The 18,943-nt window shown below is 43.9% G+C and overlaps 2 protein-coding genes across 2 annotated transcripts in view; one reads left to right on the top strand and one right to left on the bottom strand.

Annotated features, from left to right (window-relative positions):
- MBTPS1 (membrane bound transcription factor peptidase, site 1) overlaps window positions 1-4,803 on the bottom strand; it is an 82,516-nt gene extending 77,713 nt beyond the window's left edge. Inside the window, exons 1-2 of the mRNA XM_063437608.1 lie at window positions 4,708-4,803; window positions 2,903-3,397 (exon numbers count right to left, since the gene is read on the bottom strand). Coding sequence (XP_063293678.1) covers window positions 2,903-3,065 — 163 coding nt within the window. The 5' untranslated portion in view covers window positions 3,066-3,397; window positions 4,708-4,803. The remainder of the gene's footprint in view (window positions 1-2,902; window positions 3,398-4,707) is intronic.
- LOC134578629 (inactive hydroxysteroid dehydrogenase-like protein 1) overlaps window positions 1-18,943 on the top strand; it is a 1,053,979-nt gene that overhangs the window by 1,019,173 nt on the left and 15,863 nt on the right. The window lies entirely within an intron of this gene.

The raw sequence follows: 18,943 nt of genomic DNA, 5'->3' as shown, positions 1-18,943 counted from the left end.
ATGCACAGCATGATGACTGCAAACATTCTAACATGAAGACCTTAAAGGGAAACTCCAGTGCCAGGAAAACAATCCGTTTTCCTGGCACTGCAGGTCCCCTCTCCCTCCCACCCCCCAATCCCCGGTTGCTGAAGGGGTGAAAACCGGTGGGCGGGGAGACCTAATGCGGCAATGCCGCGCATGCGCATTAGAGCTCCCCATAGGAAAGCATTGAAAATGCTTTTCAATGCTTTGCTATGGGGAAATGATCGACGCTGGAGGTCCTCACACAGCGTGAGGACATCCATCGACGCTCCAGCACAGGAAGTGCCCTCTAGTGGCTGTCTACTAGACAGCCACTAGAGGTGGAGTTAACCCTGCAAGGTAATTACACTTGCAGGGTTAAGAGTAGTGGGAGTTGGCACCCAGACCACTCCAACGGGCAGAAGTGGTCTGGGTACCTGGAAAGTCCCTTTAAAGAGGCTGTCAGTCTGACAGTCAATAGAGGCAAGATTAGGCAAAATGTAAACATTGCGATTCCTCTGGAACGCATTGCATATTTCAGTAACCAGGGTACCTATAGGAGTGAAGTGATTGAGGCATCTTTGGAAATTTCAAGAAGAGCTCTTTCAGAGGAGATATTACTCATTGTTATGTTTAAGCAGTTGTAATCAATATCGTGGCAACTTTTTTTTTTCTTCTTAATATAGCATTACTCTTTAACTGTACCAAATTTGAAGATGGAATGCCAATGGGATCAGGAGTTACGGTATATTTCAGTAAAATAAGAAATCCCAATTCCTAGTGATTTCCTTACTCCATAAAAGTTTAAACATGTTGTGACTTGCACGTCACATAAATTAAAATTCTGTTGTGAGCTCTGCAGAATGAAGAATGCGCCACTGTACCTTCAAGTGAATTAAAGAGCGAAGGACTACATTACCGTTACTTTATAAGTGACGCAGAAAATTAAATTTTCTAGTATGTGTTGTAATCCGTTAAGTAGTAAAGGATATGCTAATGTAAGAAAGTATCAAAGAGAATTTACATTGTGGATGAGAGAACGTTCCCCCAGAGTTAAATGAAAATGCAAATATTTGTGATAAGTAAGTTGCTTGGTGAGTTGCGTAATAAGCAACAGTCTGAAGCTGAAGATATCTAGTCTGAACAAAACACAGATGGTCAAGTGGCCCTTTCAGTATGCCAAGTTAACACGTGTGTGTGTATTCATTTGAACGTTTGATTATGGTCCTTGGAGTGTTCCTTTAATATAGGAAAATCAAATTACATATTTGCCCATGTTCAAAAGCATCATTCAAACACAATAGAAACTCATTTTTATCTCTCTTAATTTTCTTTGGTCACTTGGTGAAAAGTGGCAAACAAGCAATATTGCTATATTATATGTCCTGCATTTCAACCTAAGATTTGTGGAAAATAAAAAACATTTCTAGACCAGTGGTGTATAAGTGCATCTCACCACCATCCTGTATCATTTACTTAAAGGGACACTCCAGTGCCAGGAAAACAATACGTTTTTCCTGGTACTGCAGGACCCCTCTCCCTCCCACCCCCCACCCCCGGTTGCTGAAGGGGTGAAAACCCCTTCAGTCACTTACCTGAGACCAACGCCGATGTCCCCTGGTTTCCGCTCGCCGCTCCTCCTCTTCCTTACGTCAGCTGATGGGTGAGACTGATCCCGCCCGCCCGCACGCGCATTAGAGCTCTCAAAAGGAAAGTATTGAAAATGCTTTCCTATGGGGAATTGAGAGACGCTGGGGGTCTTCACACAGTGTGAGGACGTCCAGCGACGCTCTAGCACAGGTTTCCTGTGCTATAGACACGGAAGTGCCCTCTAGTGGCTGTCTAGTAGACAGCCACTAGAGGAGGAATTAACCCTGCAAGGTAATAATTGCAGTTTATAAAAAACTGCAATAATTACACTTGCAGGGTTAAGGGTAGTAGGAGTTGGCACCCAGACCACTCCAATGGGCAGAAGTGGTGTGGGTGCCTGGAGTGTCCCTTTAACACTGTCATAAAAACTTTCTGCTGATCACCAAGAATAGTTAGCCAAGAACCTCTCTGTTCTAGATAAAGCTAGGAATAAGCGCACACTAGCATTAGCAATTGCTAATATCTTTTGGAATGCAAAGCAGGAGTTTATTATATATGCAGGGGATATAGCTCAGTGGTTCAAGTATGTCATGTTTGAAACCTGGCAAAATCATCTTAGCCATTCATTGTGACAGACAATAAAATGAATACCAATAGCTATACCATCTACACTTTTCTGTAGACTGGTGAAAGCTACGTATATAAATATGTTTTAGTTTACACAGAGATTTAAAATACTGTAAAGTGTGCATATTCTGCCAAAGTCAGCAAGTAAATGAAAGTACTAAATAAAGGACAGACCTGCAAAGAACAACAACATTACAAGGTAAGAAACACCATCAGGGCTATCCACTAAACGGAGAATTGCAAATTTAAGGTTAAAATAGCCAAATTGGAAAAATTCTCCAATATAGCTTTGCTTTTAGTTCAGCTACTCTGGCCTAAAATGTGACATTTGCTTTTAATGTGCTCACTTTGGTAAACAACCCTGCATATCTTCAGAAAATCAGTATTTTAGAAGTGTCATGACCAAGAGTGTCAATGTTAGAACTTCCATTTGTTATTGGACTAGAGTTCCAATACAGTCTGGCAAAACTATTGATGGTAGTTGGAGTCAATCAATTAATTGTGGACACTTTGCAAGGTGGCTTTAGAGATTATGTATGCATTTCTACAGACCAAATATTCAGAGCACACACATATTTTCATGTTTAAACAATACATTATGCTTCTGTCCCCAACATCTTGAAATATTAGTTTTGAGTACAGCAGGAAATGCCCGATATGAACACCACTTAATTTAGCTTACCATGTTCCACTACCTTAGATGAGAACTCTACTTTAAGAGTGAGATGTGAGCAGCCACCACAGGTCCCGGGCTCATATGATGAATTTGCTGGTTTAGTACTCTGGTGCTTTTTCAGGCACAAGAAAATCACTACCAGCTGCAGCCAGAAGTTTGCAAACCTCATGTTCAAAAAGTATGGTTTTAAATTCACAAGGTTAAGTCACGGCCTGTGAGTAAACAAAAAAACAGATTTGCTTCCTGCAGTCCTTGCCCACCACTGTCCAGCCAGAAGAACAATAAAGTATGTTTCAAGGATTAACAGAAGTCCACATATCAGCGTCTTTGTGCCATCAACCAGGGTGTATGGCTTTCATTTCTTTCTGCGTTTCTTCTCCATGGTGTTAACGACTCCTCGTTCACTCAGCGTGTAAAAAACGAATTCTGTAATCCATCATGAAGAAGTGGAGAATAAAAAAATAAATAAAAAATCACCCAGAGACGATTTACTGCTTGTTCCTGTAATTAAAAACAAAATCTTTGTCGATTATTCAAATAATTAATTAATGTGACCCTTGAAATTAAAGTTGAAGCTATACTAGTGTGTCAATAACGTCTTGTGCATTTGCATTCGAGTTATCCCCTAAACTAGGAAATGTTGGGAATTCTACAATTCACCTATTTACCAGCTTGTCTAGTTTACAATTACCTTGCAAATTCTCTACAATTTCCGATGGCAAATAAACCTGAGAGAAGAGCCAAGAATCACAATATACTGAGGTATTTAAAAAACAAAACAAAAAAAAACAAACAAACAAACAAAAAAACATACTTCATGCAAGTACAACTGGGATGCAACAATATCAATGCTTACTTTATGGGTGAACCTTAAAAGGAAAACCCTGTTAACCTTGTCTAACATGCTTCTATAATCCCTGTACAAATAACAGCCAAATGTATGTTCAACAAGCGTAATTTAACTACAGCTTACCTGTTGTTAGAATATCACTACCATGTTAGAAAACTATTAGCCCTATATTTTCTTTACTTAATGCTTGTGTTTATAAAGCGCCAAAATATCCAGCAGCACTGCACAATCAAGAGAGGACATACAATATACATGGACAAATACAAAATGTAAAAATAGGGCCCTGTCCCGGAGAGCTTTCCACTGCAGCTCTTTTAACCCCTTAAGGACACATGACATGTGTGACATGTCATGATTCCCTTTTATTCCAGAAGTTTGGTCCTTAATGGGTTAAACAAAGTGCTCAGTTAGATAGCCCATGAGCTTACAATCTAAAAGCATAGTATGGGGATTTGAGACAAGAGGCATTGGGGAATTTGCAAGTGATGGTTAAAGGAAGTCAACAGAGTTGCAGCCACTAGTAAAATGTAAAGGGAATAAAGAGGTAATTGAGCAAGCTCTATAGTACATAAAGACAAAGAACAAAAAAAAAACTACTTCTGGTGGTTATTCTGAAAACTGATGATTATTATTATTATTACAACCAGAGGCTTGCACTAGCTGTCATATACACAGGGATGGCTAAGCATCCTCACCAAGAACTGCATAGCCCATGATGCCAGGTTTCAGTCTGCCTGAGCATAATGAGAAGGATAGTCCTCCCCCATTCAGTATCACTCCACCATGATACTATAAACACATTACAATGAGTCTCCTTGTTCAGTTTAATAGACACTGCCTGTAATGTGAATCATTAAAAGACTCGGCTGTTGCCCTCCCCCCCTATAGCCTCCATTTAAATCTGTATTTTATTATAAATTCACATTGAAGGCCACCTTTAGTGTCAGAGCTCCATACATACCTGCACTAGATGGGATTCAACGCCAGTAATGCGATATAACCCTCTCCTTCAGTGTGTTCCAATCTAAGCTCGATCACACTTCGCCGCCATCTTGCTTTTTTTTTTCCTTATTATTTTTTTTTTTTTCCTTTCAGCGACCGGTCAGTGACATCACCGGAAGCGCCCGCCTGGAGGGCGTGGCCACTGTGTTAGGCTAGCCCTGTCTGTCTGTCTTTCTTCACTCACAGAGAGCAGTGCTAACAGCATGGGACTAACTGGGTGAAGTTCAAAGTGACTTAAAAAGGGGTTTATTTACTAAACCACGAATTGTAATAAATAAAATGTAGTGAAAGTTGGAAGATTTGTAATTTGGCTTTTTTTAAATCTGATTTTTATGTAATTTGGGGTTTCAGGTAATAGACCTTAATGTGAATTTTTAATTTTGTGCTGAAATATTCTAAATGGAACTATTCTCCAGTGTTTTCGGTTTGGTTAATTTCGACTAAAATAACTGCTCCATAAAAAAGTTGACAACACAGCTATAGTCACAACTTTTTATTTTAGCCTTAGTTTTGCAATTTGGATTTAATTCGCTAAAAATTTTATTTGAGCGAATAACCCACCTGTAAATCGATAGGTTAAAGCGGCACTGCCACCCTTCCCACCCAGCAAATACAAAATTTCATAAATATGAAATCTTTATGAAATACTCATATTGACTGTGGTGGAATTTCACTGAAATAACAACCCAGTCAAAAGATAAAAGTAGGGACAACTTTGTCTTAGTGTTTTTTCTACAGTAGACACTGGGTGTTATTGCCGCTGTTAAGAACTGTCAATCACTCAGTTATCACCCATGCTGTACTCTTGCGCATGCATGACAGTACAGCAGTGACAGCTCCTGGCACTGAAGCACCAGGGGCAGGAAGAGGATGGGACGGGTTCAGGTAAGTTAAACTCACCTACGCCTGCCCCCACCAGACCTCCACCAGCGGCGATGTCACAGTAGCAGGTCTTTAAAAATTAGGCAAAGTCCCCAAACGGTGACAGTTCCACGTCACAACTCAATTTACAGGACAGTGCATTGTGAACAATCCTGAAATATGGTATGTTTACTTACATTCAAACATTGGAAGCTACATGCTATAGATGTGTGTGCTTGTTGTGCTCAGGAATACCCTCCCTAATGCACTTGGAGTGTCAGCTCGCAGGAGACACCCTGCAGCTCCGTGAGCAGGCAAGGAAATCAAAAGATTTTCCTCTGCTCCCTCATTGGTGTCTGAGAACTGGTCCCTGTATGTGTTTCATTATGGTCCTGGAAGGACCATTTACAGTGATCCACCTCTGATAGAGGTGCCTACCACAAGGAACCACCAGGGAGCGGGTCACACATCCTAGTAAATCAGAAATATCAAAACCAAGCAGGAAAGGGGGCAATAAAAAAAAATATATATATTTTTTTTTAAAAATGTGTGGGGCGGCATGACACAATTAACAACCTCATCACACACAACACAGTAAAACTACTTACAGACAGCCATTCACATCACTCATAGCAACACACATAATACATATGCACAACACACATCAAACATAGCCATCTACCCACAGACATCAGCCACAGTTAGAACACACATTACATACAGCCAACCAACCACACAAACACAACACACACAGTTTGCCAGACTTTTATGAGTATTTCGGATGTCCTTGTGTTTACAAATGACCCTGTGGGTGAAAATAGACAAATTCTGTATACCATATCCCTACTGCCACGAATGACAACTGGTGTGTGTTATGAATGTCATGTGCACTGTTTCTCCTAGGCAGTTGGTGCTCCATTATACTATGTAGGTCATACTGATGGAGGCTACACATGTACAATTTACACCTCATTACTCCAGCAGCTTTCAGACCCAAATATTGCAAGCTACGTGTAAGTAGGACCATCAATCAGTGGTGTATTTTGGATTTGTGCTGCCCTAGGCACGACTAAATTCGAGCACCCCCAAAATCAAAATGTGACCCCCCAATTCGTGTCAAGGCCACTTTTTTGATTGACACATGCCCTCATTGATACATGCACTGATATACACTCACTGACAGATACACAGTCATTGGCACACACATACAGTCATAGGCACACACTGTTTAACCAACACACACTTTCACTGACAGACACACACTGACACACCCACTCACTGACAGGAACACACTCTCAGATACACATAAAATGACATACACACACTGACACACACTCACAGGCACACCCATTCTCACCGAAAGACACACACTTTCACTCACTCACAGACACATACTGACAGCTACACTCACTCGCTCACAGTAAGGTGGACAGCCCAAGAACACACGACAAGCAAGGTCTGGGAGCTGGGGGTGGCATTTTTTGGCGCCCCTCCTGAAAGTGCTGCCCTAGGCAAATGCCTTGTTTGCCTTGTGGTAAATACATCCCTGCCATCAATACAGATCTTGATTTCTCTTACTTATGCATTTTCAATGCACCTGCCATTTAGAATATAAAATATGCCAATACCCATTTCCATATCACATTAAGTTAATTTCTGTCTCTAATAATCGATAGTCAAAGTAAGAATCTTTATTTTGCTACTGTTGTGTGTAGATCCATGCTGATGTAGATTGATACAGTTATTGTCTACAGTGAAAATTCTAAGTAAGGGTGGCGGGGCCTGACCGCCAAGATGGCCGGACGCACATGCTGCGTGCTCCGGTGGCAAGGGGCATAATCTGAGCCCTCACGGCGACCTACTGAGACTATATTTGCTTACCAACCTGAGGGGGTTAACCAGCACCAGAAGCGGCACCCAACGGTGCGCGAAACATGCAGCTCCGACCACGGAAACCGGAGCAGAGCAGCAGGGCCTACCGGTCACTGAACCTAGTGGACCACGGGGGAGACGGCCGCTCTCCTGGGACCATACTGGGCCACGACCTCAACATGGGGCCCCGTTCCCCCCCCCCTTGGGCCGGTGGGGGTCATCCCGGTATCCATCAAACCAGGGCAAGCGACTTCACAAGCCCCGGCTAAACTCCGCGGCTCGAGCAACACGGCCAGTGGGCCTCTCAAGATGGCGGCCGCGACTCAACGGCAGAAAAGCGCGCCAGCCCAACCAAGCAGCCAGAGTTTCTACACGGCAGAGCAGTACGCTGAGAGGCTAGACAAGCTCTTCCAAAGGCTCTGGGAGCGACTGATACTGCGCTGTAGATGGGATCCACCCGACCCGGTGGGCACAGTAAGGAGGGACAAGGTGCGGAGCTGGCATGGACCCGCAACGGGCAAACCACGCAAGGCGACAATCGCAGACCGCCCTACAATCCTTCCCGGGCTGAAGGCCTCCCGGAGGACACCTCCACGGCACCGACCACACCGCCAGAAGCCCGACCGTCGCAGGCGACGGCAGAACATCCGAGCTCCCCACGGCGCCCGACAGAGGGTGGACCCGGCCTCGACTAAGAGAGCACGAGTCCGTGGACAACAGGTGCTGGCCTTCATTCCGGCCTGGGGCTGGAGCACTCCTTCCTTGCACCAGCGGCTCACCGGCCTCTCGCTGACCCGTCCGGCACATGGCTCAGACTTTCCCAGCAGGGGTATTGGCTGATGGATGGCCTGTAAGCCCGCAGCCCCACCACATGCCGCCCACAACTATGGACTCTTGGTGGACAATATAGCAGGCAAATTGTTGTACTTCTGTGGGTATGACTACTCACAATACCATAGTGTGCCATGTAGATGGTTTACCTTTCCTTTCCTGTTCGTCCTGCTGTTTAAACGACGTAACTCAGCTTCAGTATAGATGACACTCTTGATGGATAGCAATGTTTTATTTTATTTTATTTACTTGACCTAGCTTGTCTACGTTCAGCGAGTAATTCTATGATCGTTGCTGTAGCCTATGTACTCTAACTCTTAAAGCGTGTACCTTACTCAGACACCCAAAGACCATAACCAGTTCATAGCTTAACATACCCGACCAGCACTACTGACGCTGAACTAGCCAGACCTGCTTGCATATTGAAGTTAACATATACCTAGCATAAGTAACCAATGTTTTTCTCACCCATGTGTCTCCTGACACCTGACTAACATGATCTAGCGAGTTACCAACCCGGATCCTTTGATCCATAGCTTGTATTTTCAAACTGGAGTTTAACTACACTACATAAAAAAAAATGAGGCATTGAAAATTTGGAAATGTACTCTAATTTTGCGTATTGTCGTACCAACCCTATGCTGTAAATCACTTAAACGTTTCCCCCGATTTCTCTTCTGTATCCCATACTTTATGCCTTTAATAAAAATCAGATTGACAAAAAAAAAAAAAAAAAATTCTAAGTATTCCAAATTTAAAGAATTCCAAGTTGATTACAAATTTAAGGTCAGAGTAGCTGATCTAAAAGCCTAGCTATTTAGAAAATGTTTCTAGTTCGGCTGTTCTAAACATAAAATTTGAAATTCACTTGGAATTCTCACTTTAGTGAATAACCCAATGTTTGCATGTGTTCTCCAAGTAAGGTAGAGACCTAAAAGGTTTCTGTGGCGGGACCGCTGGCTGTCCGTGAATTGCCCTCTTCTATATTCGTAGATTCCCTATTATAAAATGTGTGTTCCCCCATGTAGTTTTATTTTAACTATGTAATATGCCTTTTGACCGCACGGGTGCACTCCGGACCATCCTGGTGCCCCATTACAACGTTTGCACTTGCAACATAGGTGTGAAACTGCAAGGGAAGTAATTAATGAGCGCTTCCCTGGGTGGCCACCAGGGGGAGCATTCCCCTGGGTGACTACTGCGGGGAGCGTTCTGATCCCGAAGAGGGACGCTTCCCTTGCAGGGGCTTCACACCGGGACTCCAGGGATGGGTCCCTGATGTTGGTGGGGATATCTTCTGGGGTACTGGTGGTCCGGATCACCCTAACCTACTCCTGAAGGAGCCATAATCATTGTTCCCCTAGCTGGGGGCTGCGAGGCCAGGCTCGTAGCTGCCCAAGGAGTGCTCTCCCCGGAGTCTGCCTCAGTGGGAGGCAGCCACCGGGGAGAGACGTGAGCTCCAGCGGGGACCCTGGGGCTGAGAGTCGGCTTCACAGCCGCAGAGTCGCCGCTGGTCGCCTGGAAGTCTGTGCCGACTAATAGAAGACTAATAATAGAATAGAAGGCGCTCCCATTCAAACTGGCTTTGCGACATTCTCCTGATTGGTCGACACGAGGGAGCGCTGATTGGTCGCTGCGGGGCGCAGGCGACCAATCAGAGAAGGAGCAAGTTCCAAACGGAGTTTCGTGCCCTTTCGTCTGATTGGGCGGGGAAACCCCTCTTCTCCCCGAGGGCCGATTGGTGCAACCAAGTTTCACGCCCTTTCTTCGGATTGGGCCACGAAACTCCTCTCCTTCCCGAGCACTAATTGGCGCGATATGGTTTGCGCCCTTTCAGCTGATTGGTTGTTGCTTGGTTTAGACGCGAAGTTTGAATTCACCGGACTAAACCAAGCAACTCCATGGAACTAATTTTGGGGATGTACGAGCCCCAGACTTTAGACCATAATTTATTGGGCTCTGTACATCTGATAGCCGGGATCCTAAAAGGGACCCGGGGCTATCCAGTGATATGTGTTTGATATGTGAGACCCCTTTCCTTCCCACGGAGCCCCTAAGTGTCCCCCTGTATGTACTATGTTTTAATTTGTATAACTATTGTCCAGTTGGTATCTCCTAGAGCGGGAAATGGTTATCTGCTGTAAGCCATCCGTCACCAGCCTGGGACTCCATTCTGAATGGAATGGAGACCCTGTGCATAAAAGAAGCCCGTTTTCAATAAAGATTGTCAGAGTTGTACCTCCAGAACTGTGTCTCATCCAGTTATTGGGGGGAAATGGGTCTCTTTGTATTTGAAATGGTTTCTGATCAGCTGAAGGAAGGGAATTAGCGGAGGTAACCGGTCGGGTTACCAGGTGGTCCGCTACAGTTTTCAGTGTAGTAGAGTGATCTGTAGGCGTGTAGCTAACGGTGGGATATCTGGTGAGATATCTGAAAAGTTTAACACATTCTCAAATGGCACAAACGATAGACAGCAACTCTTTACCTCTCATTGCCCTTTACCGGTTCAGTATGAAGTTAACCACATATGTGTAAAAGACAATCATACTATTCCCCGTTGAGAAAAGCCTAAAATCATTAACAAATTATACAGTAACAAAAAAAGGAAAACACATTTATATAAATAAATGCATTTTTATTATCCAAAATTTGTATTGGAAATTATTCAGTGTCGGTAGCAGTATGGGTGTTGAGATTACATTACCGAACACCCTAGATTACCAATTCAACAAGATAAACTAAAGAAGGAACAAAAATAAAGTGTCATTCATTATATATATATATATATATATATATATATATTTGAAGGTGGGGACCCCATAAGGGAGATGCCAGAGAAATTGTTGAAATAAATACAAACAAACAGTAACCATGTGCCAGTTCAGGAAGGATAATGCAGGCAGGTTGAACACGTTCGGTCCCTTGGTAAAATATAGACCCCAAGTTAGGAAAAGAGTATGAGGTAGTATCCCCATCGAGAGCCGTGTCCTAGTGCTCCATTCCTCCCCATCATTAGATTCTGATTGGAGGCTGCCCCCGAAGTATTGCCAGCTAGTGCATTGAAATGTTTTTTGAATCAGTGCTCTATGGTAAATGTCGATAAATGCATTTTTAACCTCTAAGTAGGTGTCATGTGTGTCCTCTGACATTTACTCTGCTTAAGCATCTAGTTCTTGCTGGAGTTTTTCTAGACAATACAAGTCCTGTCATCATGCTTTTATTTATCAGAAAACATCTGATTCCTCCCGGCAAGCTATACGTTTCTAACACACAAAGGACTGACATTCTTTATTTTCATTAACTGAGATCCTGAACATTTCTAGTTCTCCATACCTATACCAAGTCATATAAACGCAGACTACTGACACTAAAGCGGAAGAAAATCAATAAATTATTATTTTTATAGAATTATTAGTCCGCTTGTAAGTGAGCCAATAAATGTTACCTATAACAATAAAGACAAACCCTTCTCTAGGTGCATTCTCAATGGTAGGTAGCCTTCAGCACTTCAGATGGTATGGACTACATCTCCCAAAACTGCTCTTAAAGTGAACCTGTAATTAAAAAAAAAAAAGATTTAACTGAAATTGCTCCCGTATAAAATGAAAACATCATATATCACAAATATTACATTAATGTAAATTATAGAGATTTACTCACCTCTCCTCTGTTCCAGCAACACCATCTTCAAACTTAATGGATGTTACTCTTCACTCTGGGCTGTCCTTCTCCCAGCCTCTGTTCTTCTTTGACTTAACCTGGTTGGGGATGCATCCTCAAGCATGGTAAACCTGCCTGTTAAGCCATGTTAGCAGCTTCTTCGGTGATCATGAACCCAATGTGCAGATTGGTGCCTGGTGATCTCTAATTCAATTTGACACCATTCGTTTGATTGCTTTAAGTATGCTTGCTGAAGTGTAATTTTCATCCTTTGATTTGGCATTGACCAGGCACAGCCTGACATGCTGCTAAGGTTGGACCTCCTCTTTAATGACTACTATGCACAGGCATCATGGGCTGCAATCAATGTGTCGTCAACAGGGCCGGTGCTAGACTATTTTACACCCTAGGAAAGACTAACTACTTGCACCCCCCTAAAAACAACTTTGTGTTTCTCTTTGCTCCCCCCCAACCCCTCTGCATGTCTCTATGTCAACCGAAGATGGCGCCCCCTGAGCGGGTGCGCCTTAGGATGCGGTCTACTTCGCCTAGTGGTAGCGCCAACCCTGGCCATCAAGAATAGGAAGGCATACTTGCCGCTAGATGGGCTTCATAAATTTGTGTTAATGTGCGTGCACTGACGTACAGCCTTAGCCAGCTGTTCCTTCAATAGAGATCACAAAAAGGCAGAGCACGCAGGAACAGTACAGTGATGGGTCTATGTTTCTGCGGAAAGTTAATTGCAAAGGAAATACTTTTTTGTGGAACAATGGCCTGTTTCAGCAGTTTAATGGGCTCCCCTTCTATCATGGAAAACGAAGGTCCTAGTACAGTGATCAGCTGGGCAATCAGGCAGGTGATTTTGTTAGCCTGCTGTTTTGCAATGCCCATGGAGTATAATCCAGCAAAATGGTCAAGAGTGAGCTGGTGGACACGTCCCTCGGATAATGTGGACTGGGAATACGCCTGTCCCTGTTACCTGGTGGCACTAAACTCAAAATGCCCCTGCTACTTTAAGTGTGCTAGTTGTGGCGTAAGTACCACTGATGATAGTACCAGTGGACTTGCTGCCTGCTTCATTCCTGTATCTGTATTTGCAGATGTTGGGTCATACCAGCACTAGTGAGATGACCTTTCACTCTCCCCCTACTCACTTCCTTTCCGCACAATCTACACTTTGCAAGTTACCCTTCTGGGAGGCTATCAAAATAATCAAAAATTGTGGGCAACAAAGGATACTAAAGACATTTATAAAGAGAAGGCAGAGACTAAACCAGCGGTTCCCAAACTGTGTACCTTGCCGAACACACTGGTACGCCGCAAGATATTTTCCCGGTGCTATGATGATAGCAAGGGGACTGTTCCTCCCTCTCCCCTGCTGGCTCTGCAAGACTGGAGGAGAGATCAGAGATCTCCCTCTCTGGCCCGCTAGCAGTGTAATGCTGGCACCCGGCAGGGGAGGGAGAGTGCAGAGGCGGCTCTCTAATTAGGTGATGTAAGCGGCCACCGAAGGTCTCTTGCTGATTGTAACCTCGCGGTCGCGTACATCACCTTAGGGCAGAGTGACATGTCGGCTCTTCGGTCTCCGACCGAAGACCCGACACAGGAGGGAGCCTCTCCAGTCAGTCTGCGCTGATCAAGAGCAGCCCAGCACTTCCGTCAGTCTGAAGCTCTGCCGGGCACAGAGCTGCAGACTGAACGGTCTCGCGATCTCCAGTGTATCAGAGCGTTGCTGCGGGTTACCACGCCAACCCTCTCATTCATTTGGAGATTGCAAGACTTACCATGTGGTCTGCAGCTCTTTGCCTGGCGGAGCTGCAGACCAGAGAACCTGCCCTCACCCTCTCTCAGCCCCCACTACCCTTTCTCAGCCCCCCCACCCTCTCAGCCCACCCACCCTCTCTCAGGCCCCACTACCCTCTCTCAGGCCCCACTACCATCTTGAAACCTCCTACCCACTCATAGTCCCCCTACCCTGTCACAGCGCCTCCGCCCTGTCACAGCCCCCCACCCTCTCAAAGCTTCCCCACCCTCTCACAGCCATCCTACTCTGTCACATCCCCCACATCACCCTGTCACGCCACATACACCCTCACAGCCACCCCAACCCTATCACCTCACTAGCACCCTGTCACAGCCCCCCACATCCTTTCACAGCCACCCTCATCCTGTCTCCCCACACACACTGTCACAGCCACTCCCACACACCCTGTCACCCCACATCCCACATGCACCCTGTCACAGCAACCCACACCCTGTCCTTACACACACCCTCACAGCCACCCCCACTCTGTCACCCCACTAACACCCTGTTACATCCCCCCACACAACTTGTCAAAGCCACCCTACCCAGTCACAGCCCTTTCCACATACCATCACAGCCACCCACCCTGCCACCCCAAAGCCTCCACACACACACCCTGTCACTCCCCCCACACACACACCCTGTCACATTAACCTCCTCCAATCCTGTCACAGTCCCTCCTCCAGCCATGTCACAACTGCCCTATCATTCTCACCCTCCTTTATTCTGTCACACATGCCTTCCCAACTCTTTCATTTACCCCCCTCACCATGTCACACTCACCAACTAAAGACATTCATCATTCACACACACACACACACACACACACACTGCTGTGCCATAACACAATGCACAAAGGCCACAGGCATCCCCCATAAACACAACACACTGCAAGCAGCTACCCCACACACATAGATCCCAGACACATGCTCACAAAGTATACAGAAAAAATATACACCTTTTACACAATGTACCAGTGGATAAAACACAAGTGGGTATATATATACAAATAAGAATAAATTACCCAAACAATATGTGGGAGTATGAAGATTCCTCTATATCTTCAAGAAAAACACAAAGTATAATAGAATATCTCCCCATATATGCGCGTTTTGAATGTAGACAGGAGGATCAATATACTCTTCTTTATCCCAAAGATTTAACTTAAAGGGAAAAAAAGATAAAAGAACATAGTGTACCACTTTAAGGATATGATAAACACTTTATTGTCTGCACTTACAAAATGCAAGAAGGTTAAAAGCCCATCAGGTATTGTTGTGAACTTCTCGGTGGATCTCCAAATCAAAGTGCAGGAACCCAGGTTGAAGAAACACGAACAAAATAAAATAAAACTTATAAATACAAAATCAAGAGTCCATAAAATAAAGTGTTCTTGCCGCCCTACGCGTTTCGTCCTTAGACTTCGTCAGGGGCATCCGGCTTGTGTGGTACACTCTGTAGTCTTCCGGTCTTTTAAATATCCCGCCAGTGGGAAAGTCCTTTTCATCAACCAATGAGAGTCAATTTCGCATCTTGCAGTCACCTATCAAAAGGTGCGTCTGTACCGCCAATAGGCTGCTCTGAACTATAGTGTGTCTCGACCTCTCGCGAGAGACCAATCTCCTCACACATCGGTGAAACGCAAATGCGTTCCAACACTCAGGTGGGAGTGGTCTCCACATGCTCACAAAGAAATACATTTACACACAAGGATACTCTCTGTCAGACACACACTTTCATGCACACACACAGGTAGACAATGCCAGATACACACACCTACATTTATGTAACCATACCCCGAAATCATGTATAAACGATTTTTATTGCTAAGTAAATTTGTTTATTGCTAATTAATTTAGTTTGCTAATTATGCCATAACTTCAGTCAGAGAGCTCACAATGCAGTGGCACATGGAGCCGCAATACTGCAAGCCTCTGGACAATGAATACAGAGACTAGCTCTCTCTATCCAGTGCTGCAAGCCCGTTTTTCAATATAACTACAGCACCTTATACACACATTGAACCCCTATTTATTTTAACTTTGGGTATTAGTGGGGGCCTCGTGTTTATGTTTCGCCTAAGGCCTCACAAAGTCTAGAGCCGCCACTGGGAGAGAGACCCGGGGAGCTCTAATCTGCCGCTTCGCCAGGTTCTCCTCTCACGAGCTCGGGAGCGTTGCTCCTGAGGCTGCTAGAGTTCACTCTCACCACCTGGACCACCAGGGTTCTCCACCGCACCACCAGGGATTAGTACTGTCCCCCCCTCCGAGGCAAAGGTAAGCAGGGAGGGGGGATATTAAAATAATAATATATTTTTCAATATTAAAATTAAATGAAAAAAACTTTTATTAATTGAAAAAAAAAAAAAATGTATATATTTATCTGCCCTCCTACCCTCACAGACCCACACTGCCCCCACACACATTACCCCATATACACACTGCCCCTCCATACACACATACAGCACCCCTCACACAACCTGCCCCCACACACTGTACCACTCACACACAAACTACCTCACATACACACACACTGCATCCTTCACAAACACAATGCACCGCTGTGCACTCACTGCACCCCACACCCTCACACACACACTGCACCCCTCACACACATATTGCACCCTTCAGACACACTACTGCCCCTATCCTCTACTGCAGCCCCTATCCTGGCAGGTCCCAGGTAAGTTGTCAAACTGTTCTTAAACAGTTTGACTACTTATTCTAGGTAGGAGACCACTACTGGCACCATAACCACTACAAAGTGTTGTAGTGGTCATTGTGCCTGGATCGTTTCTTTAAATAATCTACCAGTGCCCCTCCTGAGATTAGGTTCTGGATCTGCGCTTGAACGGCAAGCATTTCTGCTGAACAGGGGCCCAGTATATGCCGTTGCGCTGTACATATATACAACCTAGGAAATTATTTAAACTTGGGTCGCCTTGGAAAAATATTGAAATAATAAGGGCGCCTTGAACCTAAAAAGTTTGGGAACCACTGGACTAAACAGTAGAATAGAGTAATCTGCCACCTAAGGACTATGTTTATATTACACTTTTACATTATGACAGCAGTATTTCAACAAGATATTGTCTAGGTTTAGCGCTCGAATACTTTTATACCCTCAATAAAAGTTTTTATTATGTATATCTTCATTCTTTGAGAACCCTAAGTGTGCCCTCTTGCATGCTAAGCCATGTCCTGAGTGCACCTATTGCACTGAGTTTTCCATTGTGTGATGTAATGGACTTGTTTGCTAGCTTGTTCACCATGTTGATTCCCAGCTACTGCAATTCCAAACGTTAGAGTTAGCCATACAGCTAAAGTCTAAACCCTGTCAAGGTTAGACACCCCAACACCAAAATCTCAGGTCTTACAGTATCTCATACTACAGGAAGACATATTATCTTTCCCTATATGGTAGCTAGGCTTAATGTATGAGAGTTTAGAATACAGTCTGCATTAATTACAGACAATAATATACAGAGGTAGTCTGAGGTTAAGAATTAGATTAGAGTTGGAATGGTTAACAGGATTCCAATTAGTCCGAGATCAAAACCGAAACACACACACACCGCTCTCATGTAACAGCGACCACAACAGGGCAAAGAAGAGTGGCCTTACATAACCCCAGGCAAGTTCTCACAGGTCAATATCAATAGTGTTGCCAGAACTGAGGCAAAATACATCACCTGATTGACTCGGACTGTTGTGGTTTTTAAAATAACGCAAGCATCGAGATGTATAAATTTAGTTCCAAGTGGAGCACTCTACATCAGAATCAATCCCAGAATGACACTCCATGCCAAAACAGGTGTGTCAGCGTCCAGAGGGCGCAGGAACATGACAATCCCCAACTGTTACAGACCTGCAATTCCCTTGATGCATCGACATTATATAAAAAATAAAGATTTTCTAATACAGCAATTTTCTTTTCCTGGTCATTATGGTAACAGTGACTAATGTCTCCCGCACTAGACCCCTAACATGCCAGTGAGACGATTTTACTTGGAATATAGATAATTTCATAGTGTACCCAACATTCTTAAATTGCTATGTGTGTCCAAAAAATCACCAATTATTTTTTTTTTTACATTTGGCATAGAAGTGTAATACCTTAGGTTGTCTTCTTTTACAAAATATATACATGTGAAGGGTTATTCAGGGATTCCTGACAGATATTAGTGTTACAATGTAACTTTACTTTTTAGACGGATGTACTTTTCTGCATTGGTTTTGAATTCTGCAACTTCTATTAACATTATAACTTTAGCAAGAAAGATTTGGTAAAGGTTCAATTTTAAAACTGTGAATTCACTTCTTATCATGTATGTCCTATAGCTTCTAAAATTAAAGGATCACTATAGTTCCAGGAAAACAAACTCGTTTTCCTGACACTATATAACCCTTAGGTCCTCCCCCACCCTCATGGCCCCCCTCCCGCGGTGCTGAAAGGGTTAAAATCCCTTCAGCCACTTACCTTTATCCAGCGCCGGGCTCCCTCGGCACTGGTGACCTCTCCTCCCCCTCTGACGTTGGCTCCCGAGTGGAGCCGCACGCACATTAAAAACGCCCATAGGAAAGCATTACTCAATGCTTTCCTATGGACGTCAGCGTCTTCTCACAGTGAGAATCGCAGACGCGGCCTCTAGAAACTGCTCTGTTTTCAGCTGCAGGGTTAAAACTAGAGGGACTTGGCACCCAGACCACTTCATTGAGCTGAAGTGGTCTGAGTGCCCATAGTGTCCTTTAAGTAAATTCCAAGATTCATGAGCCAATTACACAATCAAATCTAATAACTGAATTTATTTTGAGCTATTTTTCTGAATTTGCACTGATTGTGTAATAGGTACTACAGTCAAAATTGTGAAAACATTTATTAGGTTTGTGATATGCTAACTATTGTTTACTTCTGAAGTTCAGGCTGAGAGCCTCTGACCTGTAGAAACAGACTACCTGTCTAGAAAGGATTTGCAATGTTATTTTTTGTGATTATAATTGTTCCTCTTTGCAAATATTTTTAAAAAAATTTTTTGTTTTTTTAACACCCTATTTTATGTATTATGTACAAAAAGTAAAAAGAAACACATAAAAGGAAAGTATTACATTACAGTGGCAAGAGCACATGGAAAAAATATTCAGCTCAACACATTTCAAATAGACAAAGA

Source organism: Pelobates fuscus, chromosome 12 (genome assembly GCF_036172605.1).
Source record: "Pelobates fuscus isolate aPelFus1 chromosome 12, aPelFus1.pri, whole genome shotgun sequence".
Taxonomy (NCBI): domain Eukaryota; kingdom Metazoa; phylum Chordata; class Amphibia; order Anura; family Pelobatidae; genus Pelobates; species Pelobates fuscus.
Note: the sequence above shows the minus strand (reverse complement) of the source record. Positions and strands in the feature narration are given on the sequence as shown.